This window comes from Orycteropus afer, unplaced genomic scaffold (genome assembly GCF_000298275.1).
Source record: "Orycteropus afer afer isolate SDZICR_OR568_19922 unplaced genomic scaffold, OryAfe1.0 scaffold00435, whole genome shotgun sequence".
Taxonomy (NCBI): domain Eukaryota; kingdom Metazoa; phylum Chordata; class Mammalia; order Tubulidentata; family Orycteropodidae; genus Orycteropus; species Orycteropus afer.
In genome coordinates this window covers 1,044,537-1,070,466 of record NW_006922022.1, presented here as the reverse complement: position 1 = coordinate 1,070,466, position 25,930 = coordinate 1,044,537, and the positions used below count along the sequence as shown (strand labels likewise).

General features: G+C 37.6%; 1 protein-coding gene across 1 annotated transcript in view; it reads right to left on the bottom strand.

Annotated features, from left to right (window-relative positions):
• The window catches only part of BNC2 (basonuclin 2), a 383,907-nt gene that overhangs the window by 9,316 nt on the left and 348,661 nt on the right, over nucleotides 1-25,930 (bottom strand). Inside the window, exon 5 of the mRNA XM_042782734.1 lies at nucleotides 7,742-9,711. Coding sequence (XP_042638668.1) covers nucleotides 7,742-9,711 — 1,970 coding nt within the window. The remainder of the gene's footprint in view (nucleotides 1-7,741; nucleotides 9,712-25,930) is intronic.

The window sequence follows — 25,930 nt, the reverse complement described above, 5'->3', positions numbered from 1 at the left end:
TCATAAATGGAAGGTAATCTAACTACAGGGTAAATAGCATGTTTACGTACCCTCTCCCCACTGGATTTCCTTCTCTTCTCTCTCCCCACTTCCCTCATCCACAGAACATCACTGTTGCTTCTTTCTGAGAACAAGAAGGTCCTCATGAATACTTGCCACAAGAACATAGTTTTGAAGTGGTTAAACAAGTGAAAAATAATTTGCTGGGACAAATACATACTTTTTTTTAATGTGGGTTTTTTATGGTACTGTCATACAACCATTCACCGTTGAAGTTAAGTGTTTTTTTAATACCATTACTGAACTGCTGAAATGGATGCTAATATAGCTTGGAGTGCTAATGTCAAGTCCTGGTAATAAAAAAGACAGACTGCTGAATGAAATAATTTCAAGTAAAAAATAGAACAAAAGTGCTCTCTCTCTTGCTCTCCACTTTTATTGAATTGGGACTGACTGAGCCAATTGCTTTAGAAGTCTGTAAAACACAATTACTAGTGAGCGGACTGACCCACCAGTGCCCCCTCAGTGACAGAGCAGACTAAAAAGGCAGCAGACTTAGAGCGGCTCCCCTCAGCTAGTCATCAGACCTGAGAGGCTTCCTTCTGGAGATCTGTTGTGCTCGTTGTCCAAATCCATTTCCTTTCACATACAAAATCTTATTATTTCCCATCAACATGATAAAGCAACTTCATACATCACCTTATAAGATAAAGATGGCTATTTTGGCAAATAAAGATGATCCGTCTTTTGATTTTCTTATTTATGGGAATTTTTTATGTATAAACACACATATTTCATATGTATGTATTTGGATTAGAATGTTAGCATAATTTTTGAATAGCTGGCAATAATCAGATTGATACATACAACATCAAAACTGAGCCATCACTTATCTATATTCAGTTAGAAACAATTGCCTACCCCGCCATCCCTGCAAGGTAAAGTCAGAATTAGAGCAAGAAAGAAAAAGAATTAAACTGGAAGTGGGTAACATTTTTCCCCTTAGTTAATAAAAGAAGTAATAAACTCCATAAAGTACTAGAGTTAAGATCACTAACACTCAAGGCAGAACAGCTTTTTACCAGGAATTTACAACTCCTGTTTTAATTCAGCCAGCTTGCATTAGGACATAAAAATCTAGGTATTTTTTTAAAGTGTAGTTTTTATGTTAAATCATGGAAGAAAAATGGTCTTTTCCTAAAAAGTGTTCTTTCTTCCTCTGTTTCAGATTGCCTGCCCCTCTTTCTCACGCATGCACACACATCCTGGCATTTAAAAGTCCAAGTTACTGACTACTTTTTTTTTCTTTAATGACATTTTAATTTTTCGGCAAGTGCAAATATCTTTCATATTCTGCCACATTCATTTATTTGAAGCTTGTGGCAAAATGATTAAGCTACTTCCGAGGCTTTCAAAGAAGAAAAAGAAAAGGTTTTAGTTTAATCTTCAGAAATTTAAACATAGAAAGCAAAGTCTCCTTTCTTATTTGCACAACAAACTATCATTTCCAGCAAGAGAGAGTTAGCAGAAGCCTTTCCTCTAAGAGAGAATCAATCTTACCAGGGTTTATGCAAGCAAATGGTTACATATGTGTGCAGTCTTCCAACCCTGGTTCCTGGTGGAAACTGATGTCTATTTTTTAAAAAGGAAAGAAAATGATCTCCAAAAATGAATATTTCAAGCAAACAATTATGTATCACAAAGATTCATGCCAATAAAGTTCATCAGAGAAATGAATAAACTGGTATGGGCCAGAAGGGAGAATCAGGAAGATGACCCTCTTTGAGAGATGCCATTATGAAAAACACTGCCTATTCACTCAAGTACATACATATCACTCTCATAGATTATTTTTGCCTGAGTTTTCAAGATGATGCTGGCAAGAGTAGTGGCTTGCTTTTTCCTTTTTAGGGAAGGTAAAAATAAATAAGGGGTATACAGAAGCATTATGTTTGTGCAATGGAAGGTTGGCAGCCATGAGGGATCTAACATTAACTCTCATCAACAGAAATTTGTAAAATTCTCTTTGTATCATGAAAAGGAAGTCATTCATCTACCATTAAGCTGTGTTGGCTATTTGGTGCATTTTGGAAGATGGTGGAACTGACTGGAGCAGTTCTTGTAGTAGAGGAGTGAAAGGTCAGCAAAGGCTCAAATGAGCTTGTCTTGCATCCAGCAGTGCCAGCAGGAGGTCATTAGGAAGATCTGAGGCTCACTTTAGGCTTGACAGAGTCTCTCCCCATGATACAAGGAGACCATTTTGCTCATTGCTCTTCTCCCAGTATATAAAAAGAACCCCAGGGACAGGAATGACACTAAAGTTTGTCTTACTACCAAAGTTTTGCTTGTGAAGGGCACAACCAGCAATTACTCAGGAGGGGGATTTATTTTGTTTATTTGCTTTTGATGGAAATGTAATGGAGACAAGTGCAAAAGACCTATTGATCTGCTGGTTCTATTGTGAAACCAAATAGAGGAGTGGGGAAAAAAAAATCTCTTCCATAACATTTAACAGTCAGAGTACTTTTGTATACAAAAGAATTTTAAAAATCAGGGAGCTACAGTTTGATTGGCAAAAATACAGAAAATGAAACAGCTGATACCTTATAAATGTTCTTGTCTTGTACGTGGAGATTATTAACACACTGCATTTGACAGCTAATTATTTTAGGGAAAATATACTAATAGTTATCTTGAACTGGTGCTAAATAGCTCATCTCTTGGAGCTATTGTCTGGTGAAATCATGTGTAATTTATTGAAAAGCTCTCTCTCAAAAAGTTATCTCCAAGTTTCCAAACACAGAAAATGATGGAAAAAAAATGGATGTTGCTACACTGAGAAAGTGACAACAGGAGGCAGGTTGCATGTTTTCACATCTTCACCTCTGTTGTTAATGTATGCAGTGGCTCACCAGAGGTAGCTCATGTTAATTTATCATGGCACACCTGTACAGGGCTGGAAGTCAGGTAATAAGACAAGCAAAAACTATACATCTCTGCTCTTTAGCTATAGCTACCCAGAGGCCTATATAGGAACAAATTTAGTTCTAGAGACATCAGCAGGTTTTAATAAACCAAATACAGATGGCTTACTCCACACAAATCAAGACGTTTACATGTTTAAATCTGCACTGATTTAACTAGCAATCAAAGAGAGGGTTCACACTTGGCACCAAAAGTTGCCTCATATTTATTTATGAATCACCCTAAACAAATATTATTTTCTTTTAAAATTTATTCATGGGCTGAATCACCTTTGCTATACCTTGAAGATCAAACACATGTGCTTTAACTTTCTGATAAAATTTAAAACAAACGTTGACAATTAATGGTCACTATTTCCAGAGAAGAAAGGAACGAAGTTGGTGAAACTCATTTAGGACAAAAACCAGAGAGATAAATACTTCTTTCTATGAAGATCATCTAGTTTCTGGCCATGAAGTCTTCATTTTGGTTGAGGGAATGTTAACAATGTCAACTACTAAAGTAGCTATAATAGACTTTAATATATTACCAAAGGATAAGGAATGTTAGACAAGAGGATAAAAGGGTAGTTAGGTGCTCATGTTTTCTAAATTAAAAAACAAAGGTAATTTATAAATGGTCTCTGCCTCAAATACATGTGATCCATGGCCACTCAGCCCTCTTAGGATCAAAAATCAAGTCAGAGGATGAGAAATAACCAAAGGTAAACTATGTCAGCTGCTGTGATCTGACCTTGCCTCATGGTGACCTATGTGTGTCAGAATAGAACTGTGTTCTAAGGAGTTCTCAATGGCTGTCATTGAGTAGACTGTCATGTTTTGCTTCCGAGGTTTCTCTGGGTGGACTTGAACCTCCAATCTTTTGGTTAGAACTGAGCATATTAATCATTTACACCACCCAGAGAATCCCAACAAAGAGAATTCCAAAGGCGAACTAAACCCACCTAATTCTGACTATGATGCTGCTTTAAAGAACATTTCTTTTATGAAACTGTCTATCCCAGGCTAGTTATTTTGACTTTTCTCTTCCCAGGGAATATTTCATAGGTATGTTTCAAAACTGAGGGCTGGAATAGATGTTACTAGGTGATTCAGTTCAGCCTCTTCTTCCCTGCCAGATCAACATTTCAGCAGCAGAAAAAGAGGAAGGCAAGATGGTTAGAGACTTTCAGGTCTAATACTACACAATGCTATAGGCACACACTTGAATATCTTTGCAATTTCCTTATGGAACCATAATTCTTTAGACAGAAAATAATTTCTACTTCACTTCTGTAACAGAATAAGAATTATTCTACTGAGTTATCTAGTGAATGGTATGAACTGGACTTCGCGTAAGTTAGCTTGCTCCATGACATTAGCATAGAATGGTCCTCTTTGGTTCTGAATTTATTAAACTCACACTCATTTACAAATATGTAGAAAAGGATACCTTTGACACTGTGCTTGGAATCCTCAGTCCTAACAACTCCTCCATGTTCCCACTATTCCTCTATTTTTCACAAAAAAAAAAAAAAAAAAAAAAAAACCCTTCCTTTCAAACAGCCTACACTGTGATCTTATAAAATCTAGAAGAGCATAAGCAAAGACTTGGGAGTCTTTGTGAACTAACTGCTAAATCTAAAACACAATCTACTTCCATCCTACTAAAATGCCTATCTGAAGACCAAGTATGGAAACCACTCATATAAAACAACTCAGAAGAATTGCAACAAGGCCTGTGTACCACTCCTGTAAAGTGTTGTAAGCACAAAGACAAGGGTTGTTTTTATAAAAAGCAGGAAGAGGGTTAGTCTATGAGCTCTATCACAGGCATCCTTGCACACTCCAGGCACCACTCAAAATCCCTTCTAATGCTTTATTTGCACAAGGAAGATGTTGTGGAGTCAAGGATGGACGAATTGAGGCTCTGGGGAGAGGAAAGAAATGGGCCTGAGGACAGCAGGATTAAAGACAAAGGAGGGTTTCTGTGTGGGAATTCTATTGGCTCAGAGAAAGGTAAGAAAACATGTCTTAGCTTTACAGTGAATCAAAGGGGAAAAAAAGGAGACACACAAACTTCCAGGGGTTCTCATGACTAATACAGAAAAGCTTCTGGGAAAATCAGAGATGTGACCCAGGAGGCTTTGTAAATATGGAGAAGATTAAATTAGAGGTCCACATTAGTTGATGAAATAATGATAAAAGGCTGAAACAGGAGTACAATTACGTGTCAGAGTCCACTCTGCTAAGATACATGAAGAGGCTGGTATTCCAATGCATCACTGTTTCTGGCTATGTGGGGTAGTTAAATTTGCACTATGTATTAATTTAAGTCATAGATTCAACAAGAATGAATATCTTCCTTCTTATAAAAGAAAATGTTTAAAAACTCAAAGTTTTAAATCTGGGATCCCAAAAAAATGAGTATTAAAAAGATGTGTTTTAGAATTTTTATTTTCAAATGACAAAATATCAGGGGAGAATTAAAAAAAAAACATTCTATAACTTTGTACTTTTCAATTTGCTTTTCTTCATTTATCATGTGAGACAAAATTCTGAAAATAAAAAAAAAATAAGTATGATGCAATGTTCAGCCAAATAAAATATATCAACTGTCTTCTGAGGTTTGCTCTGTCTCTTGTGTTACTGGACACACATAGAGAATATCTGCTCTATTCTTCCCACTGAGAATATACTACTTATACTAGACACTTATGTCAACTTTCGTGTGGCTGGTCACTGCCAAGCTCCCAATCCCTGGAATGAAAATGGAGATTGAAATAGTTCCCTGCTACAGTGAATTTTTTTATTTCCTTCTCTGACAATCCACCCTCTCAACAGTATCTCCTTATATTTGAGGATTTGAAAATATAAGCATTTGTATATTTTAGTGATTTGACGTAAATGAAAGTGCCAGATTCCAGGTGGGTAGCAACTTGGTCCTGCAGCCACTTATTCCAGTTTTCAGACTTGCAATATTTTCAGGAGACCAACTAAAACTGTGACAGGAATCCATGCAAACAAGCTTAAATTTTGGCTTATCTTCAAACACTCTATTTCCATAAATAATTTATGCATGATTTCATGAGTCTTTTATTTTTGTTTAAAAAAAAAAAAAGCCAATGCATTAACTTCCTTATTGCTAGTGCAGTATTTCAAATTTAAAAGAATGAACATTACTCACAAACATTGGGGGGGGGGGCGAGGTTGCACATATTATTATATTTTATTATTCAAAGCACAGCTCTCTTATCTGACATATTCTGGGATTATCAATGATAACTCTGAACTGAAAAGAAATTCGTGACCACAAAACATTTTTACAGAATAAGGTAAACTGGAGTGGGGCTGGGAAAATCTTTAAGATGAATTATTCTTCACAGCATGTTTTGAGTTGGACAAAAAAAAAAAAAAACCTGATTTATTTGTCTTAGAAACGTTCCTTTTCATGTTGGTATTTTCCATTTCATAGAAAGGAATTATATGTATATGTAAACACACACACACACACACACACACACAAATATCTTTTCTTTTAAAAAAGGGTTAAAGTTTCAAATATAAAGACAAAAGAACATTGTAGAGACAAGTCACTACTTACTGGTACTTTCATTATATGTTGTTTTGTCAAAAACTCATTGATAAGCACTAGGAATTGGGTGGTGATTACCCGTAAATTTCTAAGTTTATTTCTTCTATGTATATTGGTTTCTGTAATACGCTTTACTCTAAAAAATATTACTCTAGAAAAGACTGTAGAATCAAGAAAATCATATCTGATACAAGAGGAAGAACTAACTGGGACATTAGTTGGTCTGGTGTATTATGTGAATGGTCTGCTCCCCAGCTTATCTCAAGTAAAGGATAACTGCGTTACTCCACAGCTGACCACCTTGACACATTCCATTTATATTGCATTTTCTTTAGGATTAAAAAAGAACATTTTAGGGTTAGGACCAGCTGCTTCTGTTTAAGTCTGACTGTTTCTGAGCTGCAGCTACATAGCGAGGGTGTGATGTCATCTGAGGGCTGGACATATTTTCTAACTGATACTAAAAGTACGTGCACACCTCCCCTTCTGTGTATAATTCCCATGGGAGACTATATTTCAGAGATGTGCTCAAAGACACTGCAAAGTTAAAGAAATCCACACCACCACACCATTTCCCCACATCAACAATTTCTTTGGTTCCATTTTCTTCTGGTATTTTCATCATTCTTAAAGAATTCAAGGACATACTAAATACTCATGTAAGGAATGATAACATTTCTGGTTATACCTACGGAGATGCAGGCTGTCTCGATGTCCTGGACCTATGGTTCTTTCCATCCGTAAATTTCTGTTTCTATATTGGATAGATATGTGTGTATGAAGATAATATATTGATTTAATTAAAAAGCCACATGTCAAAGCAGAAATATATATATAACAGAAGCTGCGGCTTCTAAGTGAAGGTTTATGGGGAAGCAGGGAACGGTGTAAATAGTTAACTTAAACACACCTAGATGCGTGGAAACAATACACATAGCACAGAGGAAAAAAAATGGCGTGCATTACTAGGTAAGATGGCATATGATTGTGCATGCTTAATCATAACAAGCACCAACTGCAACAATCCTTCATGAGCATGGCAGCTTGGTTATCACGTGGTCACTCTGGACAATCTTTACAGTGCATCAAAACATCTACGTTATGTTTTTTAATGCTAAGTTCAACATGACTGACACTGGTACCCTCCACCCCCAGCAGGAGCAGCCAATGGAGATTTACTGACCTGTCTCTGCTTCGGCGAGAGGGAAAGGCAGCATTGCAGCCAGCCACTGTGCAGACATGCATCTCTTTTAAGTGAACGTTCCTATAGTGAAGCTTCACGCTGTAGGAGCTTTTGAAACTCTTCTTGCACACATAACAGATTTTGGGGTCTGGACTAGAACACAGGTCACCTTCTGGGGAGAACTTTTGGGGGCTGCCATAATTAAGAGACGATGTAAAACTTTCATGCAGGGCAGCCATGCTGGCCCCCCCACCATTGTACAGTCCGTACTGGCTCATGTAAAACATGTCATAGGTGGGATCTGTAAATTCCTCCTTCACCTTGATGATGTCCTGGTGAGAGGGTTCACTATGGTTCTCATCAGGCCTCTCACTGTTCATCAGGACTTTTTCACTCACTTCACTGTGAAGGTGCTCATCCCCTTCCATGGATTCCTCACCTAATTTAGGCTCTGAAGATTCAGATTCATTCTCATAGTCCCTCTCAGGCTCTTGGTCCTCAGAAGTCATACTGTCAGCCCTTCTTATTTCAGTCCTTGAAATGCACCGGGTCCTGTTATGCTTAGAAAAGTCCTTCACAGACATCCCTGGGCTCATCTCCTCTTGGGAGTGGCAATGATTGTCATGGCTCATGTCATTGACCACAGCTCCACCATCATTGGGGTCATCATCTTCATCATCAAACTCATCAGCAGTGTCAATAATTTCCTTCTCGATCTTAACAGGCATGCTTGACTTCCTGGGCTTCTTCTTGGGTGCCAGGTCAGCACTAGGCTCATGGGTGGCCATCATCACTGTTGGCGCTATTGGCTCAGAGGGTGGTGGTGGGTGCTGTTCCATGGTACCACTAGTTGGAATGATAGGACTGGTAGGGAGGGAGGTTGGAGGACTCACCATTTCCCCTGGAGTGAGTAAACTTCTATAAAATGGAGGAACTGGTTGGACAGTCTTTAGCCCAGAATATACCAGCTGGCTAGGGAGAGGATTCTGTAAGACGGGATCTAGTGGGGGAGTGGTAAAACCCATTGGGGGCCGGCCAGGGCTTGTGAGTGTGAGATTTGATTTTGTACTCGCTATGACTGGAGTGGCAGCTCCTGATGTTGCCCGAATTAAATCTTTGTCTCGGTTATTCCTTAGCATAGGCATGTGAAGACGAGGGTTGGGGTTTGCACTGTGGCGGTTACGGCTTCGCAGGGAGCTAAAGACCATGTTGCAACCTTCAATGGTACATCGGTGTTTGATCTTCAGGTGAACAGCATTATAATGGATTTTGAGAGTACCCTTGTCATAGAACGTCTTGCCACATGCATTACAGAACACTCTTCCTTTTCTAGAGGCTGACCCCATCCTTCTCATTCGGTGAATCCGGAATGAGCTTTTTGGGTGTTCAGTTTTGGTTAGATCACTGACTGGGGCAGAATTCTGAATAGGGGACACACAGGTTGGCTCGGTTTTAGGCTCCACATTAGTAATGCTGGTTAGGGCATTTCTATTGGGTGTCTGATCATTCTTATAAGGTGTGGGAGACACTTCCGATTCACTGCTCTCATTATATTCATTCTGAGTTAAAAGACTTGGTTCCCGCAGTCTCAGCCCTGGCTGTTCTAACAGAAGGCCATTTGGAGGCAACCCTAGCAATGGAGCTGAGACTGGGTTTATGTACTGGAATGGAAGCAGAAATGCAAGGCTGTTAGGGATATTTTCGAAGTGATGAATGCTAGAAGGGTTGCTGTTCTCTAGGTGAGCAAGGAGGCTGGGACTCCTGGTGCGATTATTGCTCTCAATGAAAGTCCTTATATCTGAGTCTGTCTTTGAAGATGGTACAGCCACAGCCTGCCCTTCTTTTTCTTGAATTGCCATCAGCTCCACAATGGATTTGGTTTCTCCAAATCGTAGAAACTGCTGAAGGGTGATTATTTCCTCTTCTCGAGACATGATAGCCCAGCGGTCCAGCACCTTGCCAGCAGCATCCTACAGGCCACATCAAAGAAACAACAAAGACAAACACAAAAACTTATTGATTGTGCATAATTATTCAATGCAATTGAAGGTGCTCTGTCTGGTCAAGGAACACAGAGCATGAGAGAAGAAAACAACATGCAAGCTCTGTTAATAAAAGTCAACCCACAAAGCAAACTTTTCTGCCATGCAAATATAATAATTAAAGTCACAGTTAGAGAAACAGATTGAGTTTAATAATGTCAAAGCAAACAAAATGCAGACCACTGGGGCTCTGTGATCTAAAATGCCTTCAATACTGCTATTTTAACAAAAGTGATCTATGTACTAGGCAACTATTTAGCATATATTAGTATAAGATGTGAACTCTTGCTGTGCAACTCACTATAAATGGTACCTTAATCCTTATTAAATAGTGACACCATGGGAAAGAATTAAGGGACATTTTGCAAAATTTACTTCTTCAACACAAGCAGACACAGTGGATTCAATGATGAAAATTCCTTTAAACAGGAGGTATGTGAATTTCTGAATCAAAAGATGAATAAAGTAATATTACCTCTCACACTGTCATCAATAAGCTGTATTTTTCCTTTTGTTTTTTTAACGGCTATATTCTAGTATCATTTAATAGTAGGCAATTTCAGAAGGTAGAACAAGGTAAAAATCACTCGAGAAAGGTAATTGTACTTTTTCTGAAAACTGATTGCAATCCTATAATTCAAAGTTTGATTTAGACTTAAAGTATCTGGCTTTTTATGATCTTGTTATAAATGACAGTTATAGATGTTTAGAAAGTAAACATGTGATGGATTTAGATAAAATAAATGTGTAAAAATGTTGCTTCTTTAACATCCTCCTCTGATAGCAAAGGGAGTCCACAGAGAATACACATCAGTAATCACCGGACTGTGTGTTGTTAAATATACATTAAAAAGCATTTTACACTTTCATTTTTGCTAGTAACTATGAGATTTGCCTGAAGGTAGGACTTAGAAATCCTACAATGTGATGTCAGGCAATACATTTCAGCATGGATTGAGAGCAATCTACTCAAGCACTTAAACAATGACTCCATCATTTTCTGGGGCACCCGTTTCAACCAACAGGACAGGACACTTTCCAACCCTCTCTAAGTGACACTTGCACTCACCCTGCCCATCAATTTAAGAAAGCATAATACTACTATTATCATTATAAAGGCAAACATTATAACCTTTCAGTGGAAAAACTTAGCAGATACTACCTTAATGAAGTGATCAAAGTTAAAATCAAAAGAAGTAAGTCATGCTACCATCATGAACCTCCTGACAGAATGCATTGGGAAGGACACACTGTCACTTTGGGCATTCTTGAATAAAATTTATAACCTCAACCTAATCATGACAAAATATCAGACAAACCAAAATTGAAGAGCAGTCTACAAAAGAGTGACCAGCATATTTCAAAGTGTAAAAGTCAGGAGATAATTAAAAACAAAAACAAACAATCAAAAAAGAACTGATAAGCATTGTTAAAGACCATCAGGGACTAAATAATATGACAAAGAAATGTGAGATCCTAGAGGTACTAGACCAGGGACATGAGTACAGAAAATGGTAAAATTTCAATAAAATGTGAAGATCAGTTAATAGCAGAGCATCAATCTGAATTTCCTGGTTTCAACAATAGTACTATGGTTATACAAGATGTTACACTAGGGGAAGCAGGATAAAGGACATAAGGGAACTATATTATTTAAAAAAAAAAAAAAAGAAAAATTCTCTCTCTAGGTCAAAGTTCTTCTCAGACTTAGAATATAAGATTCTCTCTGAACCATGAATGTTGTTGTTGTTGTTGTTTGCCGTCAAGTCGGCCCCGACTCATAGCGACCCCTCCTTGGGTTTCCGAGGCAGTATCACTAGGGAAGTAGGATCGCCCAACCTTCCTTCTGAGGAGTGGCTGGTGGGTTTGAACCACCAGCCTTCTGGTGAGCAGTCAAGTGCCTTAGGTATATGGTCTAAATCATGATAGTTAGTTTGATTATAAGGAAATGCTTGTCTTTGTTATTTATTTATTTATAAAAAGCTGTTAGTTAAGTGCTTGCTATTCCTTATTCCCGAGTACTCTTACAGTTTGTGCTCAGTATATCCTAAGGATTTGCTTCTGAAAGGTCACAGGCTTAAAACCCTATGGAGTTTACTCTGCACACATGGGGTCACCATGAGTCAGAATCAACTTGACAGCAGCAACAAAAACCTAACAGTATATGTGTAAGAACTTTGCATGTGAGTGTTCGTCCCTATGTAAACTGTCAGATTCCCTTCCCCCACTCCACAAGATAAAATTGTTCTTCAGCCCAAATACTCTCTCTCCAGCTCTCTGCTCAAAAGTCCTATGTGGGTACATGATGACTCCAAATGATCCTGCAATGGCTGTTTTAAAAAATTATCACTAATAGCAATTGGTCTCTCTTGCATCCTCCTTTTTAAAAAAAAATAAATAAGAGAAGCAGGGAGAGTGGGGTACAGTGGTATTTTAGGTAAACAGAGAAATAAATTGCAATTTTATATAATCCCATTTGAACCTCCTAATAGCTTCCAGAGGTCAGCAAATGTTTAACAGATGAGAAATTAAAGGCAAAAAAGGGTAAGATGGCTCCTTAAGGTTGCTATGATGTTCACCTGGGGTCCAGGACTTGGATCCAGATTTTTTACTCCAAGCTCATTAGCTGTCTCCACAGCACCTGCAGTGACTATCATCTCATGATGCCATTTCCCAGGTAAGAATACTGAGTTTGTGGTAGCAAGGAGCAGCACAGGGTTGGTCTCTAAAGCACTACATTTATTCTTCTTTTCTACATCATCTTTCTTTTTTTAAACCATCAAATCCCTTCACTGTGGCTTGTTCTCCAGGGCTTCGAACCAGATCAGTCATGGCCAAGGAAGCAAAATCAGAACAGATCTGAATTTTTAAAATTTAAGTGACACAGAATGACAGGCCAGATCAGGAAAGAAAATACAGGTCAAAGCCCTGGAATGGGAGACCTGGAAGAGATGTAGTGAGCCATTTCAGGAGTGTGATGTGGGAGACTCGATTATCGCCAGACTGTGGAGAGTTACAAAAATTCAAAAGCAGCACTATCAGCTGCCATCTCTGAGTAGGGTCCCACTGCTACTTCCTACTCTGTCAGTGAAGAGATTTGGTTGCTGTAAAACACACATGCTGCCCTTGTTTTCTAAGGGGGAGATAGGTTTCTAGAAGAGCATCAACCTGTAATTTCTCCCATTCTGGCTGCCATTTGGTTCACCCACATTTTACAAATTTGGATCCAGTCTGGTTTTACTTCGTTGGCCATAAATGAACCAGGAAGAATCAGTTTGAAGCCCTGTGTTGCTCAGGCCGTGCCCCTTCCCCAACGCAATCTAAGCAGTCTTATCTTTCCCAGGTTCTTCCCAAGTAGCCCACACCTAATGTGCACATCGATAATGTACTTACACAGCTGGAAGCCTCTGGTTTTAAAATATGCCTTAGAAACCATAGCAACTGATCAAACCCACCTGAGGCATCTCATTTCCATCACCCTCCTGTCTTCCTTCTCCCCACACTACCCAGCAGACCCATATGGTTTCTCTTTTCTCCTGGCCTGCCACAATGCTGGCTGCTATTTCTAAAACCATTGCCTTTCAGACCCTCTTTTACTCCTGAGTAGTTTTCTGCACTGAAATAGAGACTCTTACATTAAAGCCCTTAACTTCCAATGGAAGTGGTCCAGGTAAGCAAGATTTAGAACTCTGCCGGTAGCTTTAATCATAAAAAAGAGGCTTCATTTATAGTAATAACAGAAGCAGCAATTTATAATTACATAAAAGTACAATTTAATATCTTTGCAAACAAATATATCCAGGAACAAGATAAATATCTACATTAGGCGCTCCATCTGGAGTCCTCCTGACAGGGTACCATCATAGAGTTCTTTCTAAAAAAAACTATCACTGATATTTGATTGAGATTTTCTCATATGATCAGCCTTACCACTGGAGAAACTGCAGCAAGAATCAAAGTTGACATTCTCATGCAACACAACAAGTCTGCAAGCTCAACAGTAAGAATGGTATCAGCTCTAGCATCTTCTTGGATAAACTAGTTGAAGGGAGTCAGAAACAACCAAAAGGGAAAAAGGAGCTCAGGTTCTTTTTTGCTGAAGACCTCTGTGAACATATTACATGTGGCCTGATTCAGTTGATTTTTAATAGTGGCCTAAGACTCTCTCGTTATGGCTATAACTTCTGTGAGTGCTCTATATGATATTCAAAATAGACTAGTGTCACTCTGAGCACTTAAAAAAAATTTGGAAGTAATTGAGAGTAACCATTTGGAAACCTTTACAGCAGTATGACATTGCTGCAACAACCAAATTATTTTTATTGTATTTAAGTATTGGCCCAAGACTGAGTAAGGGAAAATGGGTCCTTCCCCACAAACAGGGTGAGATGTACAGACCTACAATCTAGGCCCACTTGCCATGGTCAAATAGACTACCAGGGTGAATGAGGGATATAAAAAGAATGCAGTATTATCACAGAATAACCACTTATTAAATTCAGTCTATGAAGCCAGTATGAAGATGTTGACTGTCACACAATCCATACTAGAACATTGGCCTTGTGAGTAAATAATAAATTAACATTAGATTATGTAACTGGACTCTTGGCACTGCTATACATTTTTGTAGTTGGTGAGTCAATTTCTTAGGCTTTCCTATTTGTAACCAGAGTTTAGTGACCTTAGCCCTTCAGGTTATGAAATGTTATTTACAAAAAGAGGATAATAGGATTTGCCCTGTTAAGTGAAATGCAAAGTATTATTAACAAAAAGTATTGATTTCCTGTGAAAATAAATGACTATACTATTAATTAAAAAGTAAGTAATACCAAAGAATCCACACTTACAAGACAGTTTTACTGGGTTCAGAAAAAGTATAAAAACTTAAAATATTCACATCTAAGCATTTTAAATGAAAAGATCTTTTATTATTTTGCAGAACTGGAATTATCACTTGGTAGAAATCGGAACCTAGTTTCTATATGGCTCTATGAGAGATTAAAAAAAATCTTTTTGTAGTAGTTACACTGTCATGGTTTAAATGGTTTCCATTTGAGCCTTTTCTTTACATCAAAACATCTTAGTTTAATAATCAAAGTGAAATATGGCTCACTGGTTATTTTATTTGGGGCAGAGCAATAGTATACTAAAGACGGAAAGGATATGAAGAGATGGAAGTCAGGTCATAGTTAACACTTGGAAATAACTAGATTATCAGGTGACCCCCAAAGAACAGAGACTCTTCTGTCCAAGAATAAGCCCAACTGTGTTAGAGACCACTAACCATGTCATACCATGGAGGAGAAATGAGAATTTTATTTCTGTTCATGAATGGAAATGAGAAAGGAATACTGAACACAGCAATGATCTAGGGGCCTGTTTGCTCCAGCAGCATTTATATTATTAAAAAATAAGCAAATAGCATACCTATAGCAGATGTGCACACAGAAACTTCATTTCCTATTCCATTCCGTGAACTTCTTGCCAGTTGAAATTAAGATACAACTTAAAGGAAAATTCTAAAATGATGAGCTAAAAACTTATATATTTTTTTGATATCATTTTCAATTTTTTAAACAACACTGAGCTATAGGGATTTTCTGACCACCTTAGAACCAAATTAGAGGTTCATGAGCATACTTTTTGAATTCAGGACTAGATTTGCATAGTGTGATTTCTTACAAAATTATTCAGTTATAACCATATTGGCAATTTATTTTTGTGACCATTTTCCCGCTTAAATTTTCTGTTATTTGTCCTTCATGATTAATTAAAATATCAAGGCAATAGAAATGGATTGATTAGAAGGTGTAAAAATTACCAAGTTTCAAGCCTTTCCAGCTTGGGAAGATTTTTTAATAGTAATCGTTGAGTTAAAAATGGATGAACCAATGCTATGAGAAACTTAAATCATGAATTTAGTAGCTCTTCTAGACGTTTAAATCTTAAGGATAAACAAATTGTGGGCTATCTAGAATACTGAGTACCATTGTTGTTGTTGGGTGCTGTTGGGTCCACTTTTGACTTATAATACCACTGGGCAATAAAAAGGAATTGACTATTGATACAAATTACAATATGGGTGAAATCTCCAAGATTCATGCATTTACATTAAGAATGAAAGAAGCCAGATATAAATGACTACAGACTCTACAATTACAAATGTATAAAATTCTGTAAAAGGTAAAACTATAGGAACAAAAAGCAGGTAAGCGGTTGCCAGAGGCTATGTGCAGGGGGAAGGGATTGGATTTGAGAGCTGTGAGGTATTTCTGGGGTGATAGGTATGTTCTATATCATCATGATTGTGTTGATGTTTAAATGAATGTATAGACTGTATACTTAAGATGGTTGAATTTTATTGTATGTAAAGTAACAAGAAATTGATTAAAACACACTAAATTGTGCAGGTTGCATGAAATCTTACTCACAACTGGACTTTTACAACTTTTTCTATTTATAGGCCTGCTTACTTCTTGCCTCCTGCATTCTACTGAGACCAGAATACAAATATACACATTACCATTCTCTCCCAGCAGCAGAGTGTGCACAACAATCATCTGTGGCATAGAAGTAAACATTAGAATTTTATATTTTAATTAAAAAGACAATTTTTTTTGCTACTTTTTGCCAATATAGATAAGGATTAAGAGTAGTATATTGTTAATTTAGAAATAGCTTTACATATTTTACAGTGAAAGCACTTATATTTTTATTACCAGGTGCATAATCATAAAAATTTGGAGACTGCTACTTTACAGAGCTAATACAATGAGTGTGCATAGGCATGTACCATGTGCACACACCTTCACAAAACACTTTGTGAAGTTGAGGAGAAGCAGTCAGCTTATCTGCCTTGGCTTGCCTCCAGTGGCCTTTCTGCTGGCCTCTGTATGAGGTCATGTGTCGGCATGTGACCTAGAAATTAAGAAATATATTGTCTAACTTCTGGGTCACTTCAGGCCTAAGTGATGGGCTCAGAACATTATCTCAGATGATAGGAACCAGGCATTCCATCAACTTAATAGATGGAGGAGGCAAACAGAGAACTCATGCATATCACCTGTGGGTTAGATGGGGCTAGCTGTGAGTGCTTAAACAGCAGGGCTTTGAGGGAGACCTTCTGTAGAAGAGAGCCCTTGATCAATGCCCACAGTTTTAAAGAGAGAGTTATTTAAGTCATAAAACATCCAGTCTTCTACTTGCCTGTTAAATCAGTTGTTGTCAAGTCAATTCCAAGTCATGGTGACTCTGTTTGTCAGAGGAGAACTGTGCTCCAAGTAGTTTTTAACAGTTGGTTTTTTGGAAGTAGATCACGAGGCCTTTCCTCTCAGGTGCCTCTATGTAGAAAAGTGCCACCAACCTTTCTGTTAGTAGCTGGGCACATAACTGTTTGCATCACCCATGGAGAGCCAAGGAACAGCTGTTTCAAAACTCAGTTGGCTCTATATAAGTAGATATGTCGTATTAACTAAAATCATTCCCAAGTTAAGCCACTTTTTAAAACTCTTTTCTTGTGTGCTCTCCATTATTCCAGAGCCAACTATTTTTTTCTTTTTTTGTTAGACTATGTTTATCTGTCTAATTTATAGGACTTGGGATTTTTAAGTATGTGCAGGTCAATGCTTATGTCAATGCTCTCTGTGTGTATTTGTGTGTAAGAAACCAAGAATGAAAGATGAATAAAAATGGTAAAACAAAAAAACATTCTTAATGAAAATTATAGATTCTGGGAAATACTTAGGGAAAATTTTCAGGCTATGTTGTGATAATTTCTGAGAAACACTTGAAATTCTGTGGGAAAATAACTTGGCATGCTTATTTGTTTTAGCAAATTTACATTTAAACACATATTTCTTTGCAGAACTGAGAGAGATGCACTGCTAGCATATACAATATACATTGGAGCAGTTGTGTAACTAAACAAAATTATACCATTCCCTATTCACACAAGGCCCTTTTATGTGATTGTGCTTTTCCAGTATTTCAGGCTAAGATTTCTAAGAGGCCAGCTGAAACAACTATAGTATGTGTAGCCAGATTGAAACACATTCATTCATACCGTGATTGCACCAAATGGTTCAAATTAGACTTTACAAAAAAAAAAAAAAAATTTGTTTTGGGTAAAGAAAACCCTACTCAATTTCCAGGATTTGGAAATTTGTATTTTGAAGAATTTCTCAAGAGCATCACTTTCCATTCTAAATATGATGTTGGCCACTCATATCCTTGCTCCCTCTTCTCTCTAGGGCAGAGGTAGTCTCAGGAGTAAGAAGTATAAGGGTGTGGCAATGAGAGAGGGAAAGACTTCCAAATAAAAATCAAGCCTGGATTTTACTTGTTAATGTTTACCCATATGGACACCCATTTTGGAAAACTAATAGGCTTTCCTCAACAACCCCAAGACTCTCTGTGCTATAAAATGAGTTTCCAAATACCAGAATTAGGTATATACCATCATGCTGTGAAGACAGAGCTAATGCTAAACTTAGTATGTCTAGATATAAAAAAACTGATTTGAAATACATTTCCACTTTCTCTCCTTTTTCCTTCCCAAGGAGAAATGAATTCTACATGAATATCTACCATGATTATACCACTAGAGCTCTCAGAAAACTTTGCATTAAAGAATCTTCTGCTATGAGTGGAAACCACCTTAATCCTTCTCAGCTGACATACTCACACTGAAATCTTCTTACCTGGGTACTTATCATACATGTGTAAATGACAAACACATATGCAGAGTACTTACATTTCTTGGCTCATTCTCACTGTACATTAACCCCATTATAAGTAAATCTTATAGCATTCAAAATGCTTGACCTTGGAGAACGGTAGTATAAGGAGGTGAGCCATATAAAATTACTTGAGAAAAAAAAAAGTACAAAATTAAAAAAAGCCTTTCCTTGGATGAAACTGCAAATTTTGAGAATGTGACTCTTGAATACACTTGGCAGCAAAAGCAGCAGCAAAGTGATAACTGTCTGTGACTTCTAGGTACTGTTGTTGTGTTGTGGTTATGTGCCTTGAGTTGGACCCGATTCATAGCGAGCCCTCCTTGAGTTTCCAAGGCAGTATCACTGCAGAAGTAGATTGATTGCCCATCCTTCCTTCCGAAGAGTGGCTGGTGGGTTTGTAACTTTGATACATTTTCCAATATGTAAATAGGTACTATTTCTTTTTCTGATCGGTATTTAAATATATTTTTTTTCCAGTGAAAAATATACCTTTTAAAAGAAAAAAAAAAAAAACTTGTTGATAAATTGAACAATACGCTCTCCCAACATGATCCCCTCTCTAATACAACATTATCAGAATGCTGGGCACTAGCTTTACATGGTTCTTGTGATTTTTAAAACGTTGTTTGACTTCTGATTTAAAAAAAAAAAATTCACTTTGTTATAGAATGTTCTTCATTATGGACCAGATACAAATGTATAATTCATAAAGCACTATCACTTTTTTCCCCTCACTAACAGTCTGTACAGCATTTTTATTTTAAAAACTGTGATTATGATAGATCACTCTGGGGTTACAACATATTTAATCACAGAAGCCATGCCTAAGCTCTATTAAAGGCCTGTCAGGATTTCTTCTCTGTATCCAGGAATTTTAGCTTGTCTAGCTTAAAACCAGCCATACACATTTCCTCTATGGGCACTGGTTTGCAAATAAATAAAGCAGGTGCCATGGTTTGCCATATGAAAAAATTCAGAGGAGTAAATTACTTTTTTGCTGTGTCTAGAATTGCACTTCAAAGATTCAAAAGTATTTTTCAAATTACTTAACTCCATTATAAATCAAACTTGAGATACTTTTAAAGACAAGATTATATTTTAATACTTAATAATAGCATTTGAGAAATCATTTAAGTTTCAAAATAGAAAATCCTAGATCTAGCTGATATTCCTAGAGTATCAATTTTTAATATAAAATTTCTCACTCAATATAAATTTAAGCAAAGAATATCTACTTTCTATTTCTATATTTAAGACAGAATTTCTGTCTTAAATTTTGAGATTTTATCAACACTAGAGGAAAATAAGATTAAAAACACAGGTGAAGGAAACCTCTACTCTATCCTGGTTCTGCCAATGACCAGCTAAGTGGACATCAGATTACGAGTGCCAGGTTTCTGGTTTCTCACATGTAAAAAGAAACTCTTACTAAATCTCTGAAGACTTAGTAAAGCCAAACAAACAAAACAAAACAAAACAAAACAAAACAAAAAACTTGTTGCCACTGAGTTGATTCCAACTCATAGTGACCCTCTAAGACAGTATAGGGTAAAGGAAGCAGGCTGCCTCATCTTTCTCCCCCAAAGTGCCTGGTGAGTTTGACGGCCGACCTTTCAGTTCACAGCCAAGCACATTAACCACCTCATCACTAGGTCTCCTTAAACCTTCCAGCTCTAAAATTTCATTATTCTATTATTTATGGCTAGGATCTGGATATAGAACCATTTAATAAAAATGTCTGAAATCCCAGGCTGATATTTTTACTTTTAACCAGAGTGTAGCCATCTTAATTTCAGAATATGTGTATTCACGGTTGAAAGTAAGCCCTTATTTGAAAGTTTCTGTATTATCCTTTTTTCTTGATGTGTACTTTGATGTTTCAGTCTGGGACTGCTTATCAACGGCATGATTAGTTTACTAATTCTACTGGATGAATTTTTACTCTCGGTCAATTCAATGGCCATTTCAAGTGAAAACTTTGCTTGAAAACTAGGGCCACTGCTCAAGAAGTTCCTGAGACCTTGGAAACCCACCATATGAATCACACTGATTGGGTCTGTGAAAACTCTGCAAATTGAAGACTGAGTCACTGCAAAACAAAAACCTGTGAAAGCTGGGACCTGTGTAAGGTAGATACTTATCAGAGAAGGAAAACACAAATATTTTTCAGTACAATGAGCAATAGAAAAGTGCTAAGAATGTACTCTGTCAAAGGTGGAAAACTTAAAAGACCTGGAAAAACATGGCAGTCATGTCGAGTTCCAGCTCTCACAGGTTTCACTGTATGTAATATCTCAACAACAAAGCTATGTAAATAAATATGTACACTCTTCAAAAGATCTTTGAGGTTACAAAACCAGGATGTGTATACAAGACTCCTTTGCTAAACTCTTTACATAGAGAAAAGTTATTTACTTGGAGATGATCACTGAGATGCTGTTGTTGTTAAGTACTGTCAAGCTGTTTCCAACTCATAGCGACCCTATGTAAAACAGAACAAAACACTGTCCAGTTCTGTACCATCCTCACAATCATTGCTATGTTTGACCCCATTGTTGCTGACACTGTGCCATCTATCTCATGAGAGTCTTCCTCTTTTTCATTGACCTTTTATTTTACCAAGCATGATGTCCTTGTCCAGGGATGGTTCCTCCTCATAACATGTCCAAAGTATGGTAGAAGTCTTGCCATCCTCATTTCCAAGGAGCATTGTGGCTGTACTTCTTCCAAGACAGACGTGTTTATTTGAGATGCTAGAGGTAAATTATTATATGGTTCAGGACGTTGTTGTTATTGTTGTTATGTGCCGTCAACAGACCCAACTCATAGCGACCCCTCCTTGGGTTTCCAAGGCAGTATCACTATGGAAGTAGATCGCTCCATCTTCCTTCTGAGGAGTGGCTAGTGGGTTTGAACTTCCAGCCTTCTGGTTAGCAGTCAAGTGCCTTAGGCATTATGCTACCAGAGCTCCCAGGACAGCAGAGAAGAATTTGAAATCATCAGAGAATATCTGAGAAACAGGAAGGAGATGACAGTCCCTGACAGTGGTCTTGCGCTCTTCTCCACTGAAGACATAAAGAGAAAGCCTGAGTCCTAGGAAGGCTGTAAATCTGCTTGCTTTGCAATAAACAAAACTCACCAGAGCCCTTTCTGACATTATTGCTCTGAGGTCTACATTTTCTAGCGTACTTCCCCTTCTATCACCAAAGTTCTCTGAATTTATACGGAGCTTCTATTTATCTCTGGGTCTGTGCTGGGGTTCATGATTCTAAATGTAAATGCCAGAAATCCTGGCTTTCTCTGATGTGCTTTCCCAAAATTTCTGATGAACAGCAACAATGGGTAAAAAAAAAAAAAAAAAAAAAAAATCAGGATGGTAATTGCACATATTATCTAAGGGCCAAAACCTTGGAATAATCCAACTCAACAACTTTTAGTCTTTGAACTTTCATCTGTGCAATCAAGATTCTCAATACTAGTGTGTTACTGGAGTTTCCAAAGCTTGAATGGATGATTCTATTTCATGCATTATACTTTGAATTACTCTACAACCAGAGATGATTGAACAACCCTAAGGAACTTTAACATATTCATTAGAATGTGAGGGAGCAGGGGAGAATGGGACAAAATACTCACTAAGCAGTATTCCATAAAACAGTGAGGATTGAGTATTTCAATAAAATACACTGAGGACTAAGTGTGTGATTGAACAGCAAGATGTATTGGGAGATTTAACTTTGTTCTTCTCTGGGTATAAGAATAGCAGTAGAACACAAAGATTAATTTCCTGCTTTAGCATTCATCAGGGAACAACACATTATTACTTGTAACACATACACAAGGCTGTTGATGGATATATTTTCCTTTGATTGCTCAGATTAAATGTGTTCCTATAAAAGGCATACACACACGTGTGAATAATTATAAATCCATATATGCATTAACAGTTTGTGTTTTTGTATATTTATAACCAGCTATCAATGTAGAAAGTACACATTTTATTTGGCCACAAAATAGAGGTTATTTGGAGTTGGTGGCTGCCTGAACAAATATAGAAGATCAAATACAGAATAATCAGAGCAAATGATCAATATATGTTACTATAACAAAAATCTCAGAAATTCAAAATAAAGAAAGATAAGAGGAAGATGCATGCATTATGGAATGCAAGGTAATAACCATGTCTGCATGCCTTAATACCCTCTTGTCCCAGCAGTCCTGACTTTCTAAGCAGCCCACTTCTCCACATTAACAGTAGTCATTTGGAGAGCAGCAAACGTGCCATTAGAAGCACTTTTACAAGTGTATATTCATCCACCAATTAGCTTAATGTGGCCGCTTTCTGCATATTTTCTATCCAGGCTTGCACAAATCTTATTAATATTTCCCCCTAGCGCTTTGACAGATTACCTTGTCATTACGCATCCTGGAGCCTTTTAAACAATATGGGTAAACTACTGTTTGTGAGGTTAATGACAATTATCCCCTAATTACTGCATAAGTCACTCAGTCCACTTTATCACATAGGCAGGGTTCTGCTCTGTGTATCTGCCATTGGGTCACTGTAAATGAATCTTGTATTGCTATGTTTATCTGCCATTGCCTTGTAAATTATGCTACTGAAGAAGGAACAAATTACTGCACGTCATCACTTAAATACTGCTTCTAAAATTAAAAAAAAAAAATGAAGAGGCATAGAGCTTGAATTTAGCAGATCACTATTAGTAAAAACATATTTAATGTTTTATGTTACATTTCAGGGCATATAGCTTAGGATTTAGTGGTGGATCCGCAACAATGTGATTGGGAGTAAAAAGCTATGGGGTAAAAAGAATTTTTTTTTTTTTAAAAAAAAGGCCAACTGAACTAGCAATGCCAGTCTGACCTCCTGAATAGATTTCCTATTATTTTAATAGCTGATATGGCATTCTGGAAGTACTTTCCAAGGTTTATCAATTCTAAATCAAATTAAATGGGTTAGGGATAAGCCACCCTCTTCAGCTGGGATCATTTTTTTCAGTTACTTATAACCAGTCCAGACGTAAAACACAGAATCTATGTAATTGAGAACAGATAATGTAATAAAGGCCACAGGCTAAGCCAATTTCATTGATGCATTTTTAAATATTATGAAACAGGTTCAGAAACACTGTTTTCAAAGTTGCATTTGGAATTGTTTAACAATGTTTACATCAACAAAGTTAGCTTAGCCCATTGTGGCATCAGGTGACTATATCTGCTCTGATACAATTTACAAGGAAAATTTGGGCAATATGAGCATCTTTCAATAATAATAAAAAGAAGATGATAGATTGAGTCAACTGCAGGTAATCTGGAGGTATCTGCTTTTTGTATAAAATCTATGATTCTACAGATTATCAGATAAATAAATGTTTGCATGAGAATGTGCAGAAACATTCAGCTTCCGAGAGATGACTGCCATTTGATGACTAGTGTAAAACATTCTGAAATGGAAAGCATTCAAAATGCCTCCAATTAAATGACACGAAGGTGGCTAGTATCTAGCAAGTTTAAGGAAAGGGGCCACATTAATCTGAAGGATAGCCTTCAACTCTCTATTAGTTGGGTGTGTAGAAGGCTGCATCAAGCCACCTTATGACAGCCACAGGTTTGAAGGGAGGGTCTGCTAGCACTGATGATAAAGTTGTTTGGCAGAATTATGCAGGCGCACACACACAGTATCTCCTAGTGCATGCACTGAACAGGATGGAAGAAAAGCTGTAGCAAAAGGAAACCATGAAAACCAGGGTTGACAGACCTAGCCCAAGGGCCTGATGGATTCTAAGCACAACCCTAAGGGCTCAGATCCCCAAGGCACATCTTAGTATCTGTCCTGCCTTCATTCATTGCAGCATCAACAAGGCAGGTGCTGCAGGCAAAAATGAAAGCACCAGACACTGAGTGCTCTTTTCTTAGTCTCTTGAACCAAAGGGAAAGAAATCCCCAGTTAAGACTGACATCATTTGTGACAATCATTAAAGAGTTAAGATTTCTTCCTGACTTTCCCACTATTTAGGCTATTTCATAACAGAACTAAGGAAAGTTAATTTCCAAATCATTAACTTTCTTTTACTTTGGATTTCACTGCCCTAATTTAATTGGTAACATAGTGCCTAAGGCATTTGACCACTAACTAGAAACCTGGCAGTTCAAACCCACCAGATACTCCTCAGAAAGAAGATTGTGAAATCTACTTCTATAGGGATACTGCCTGAGAAACCCAAGGAGGGGTCACTATGAGTTGGAAACAACTTGATGGCAGTGAGTTTGGTTTTTACTTTAACCTGGTGGCACAGTGATTAAGTGCTCAGCTGCTAACCAAAAGGTTAGTGGTTTGAACCCACCAGCCACTCCATGAAAAAAGATGTAGCAGTTGGCTTACATAAAGATTTACAACCTTGGAAACCCTATGAGGCAGTTCTACTCTGTGCTACAGGGTCTCTAGGAGTTGGAAGTGACTGATGGCAGTGGGTTTGTTTTTTGATTTGGTTTTCATTGCCTTAGGTGCAGGGCTTCTAACTGGTTAACTGCAGTCCCCCCTCCATAATCTGCATTTCCACCCTAGATATATAGAATCAGAATCTGGGGTTCTTGTTAAAATGGCTTGGAAATGCAAATTTTCACTAGGGGGTCAAAGAGAAATGAGATGTTCATGGGAGATAAGATCACTGTATCACCTTACAGAAATTGAACATACACAGTAGCTGACTGAGTTGGAGAGATCAGTGATGATTACAGAAAGGAGAACAATGCTGGTAGGATCAATATAAATACCAAAGGTAGCTGGTCTAAGTTGAGAAGAGCCATTAAGGAAACAAACAGCAGAATTTCCCTACTCACTTTAATCTACTTTTTACACATTCTTTCCTGTTAACTTTGCAAAAACTGAGGTTGAGAATATGTCACTTTCCTTAACAGACTCTCAATGTTATGTTATGTTATGTGCCGTTGGGTCAGACCCGACTCACAGTGACCCCTCCTTGGGTTTCTGAGGCAGTATCACTACGGAAGTAGATTGCCCCATCTTCCTTCCGAGGAGTGGCTGGTGGGTTTGAACCGCCAGCCTTACAAACTCTCAATAGCACAAATAAAATAAATGATAGATTCCTTTGCCTGGCATCCAGGGTTCCCCTCAATATGAATCCTACCTACAGTTCCAATATTATCACTGCCAAGACTTTTGATGTTCCAGCTACAAAGAGCTATTTGCTATAAATGATTCTGAGTATAGCAAAACCTCACCTGCTTTGAAACCCTCTACATTTCTGACTCTCATTCTTGAAGGACCAACTCAAAAGAAACCTCTCAATGAAACCTTTCCTATCCTGCCCTTTCTTCCCCTCTCTACTCCCAGTAAGTATCACCTGCCCCTTCAATGACTTGCTTAG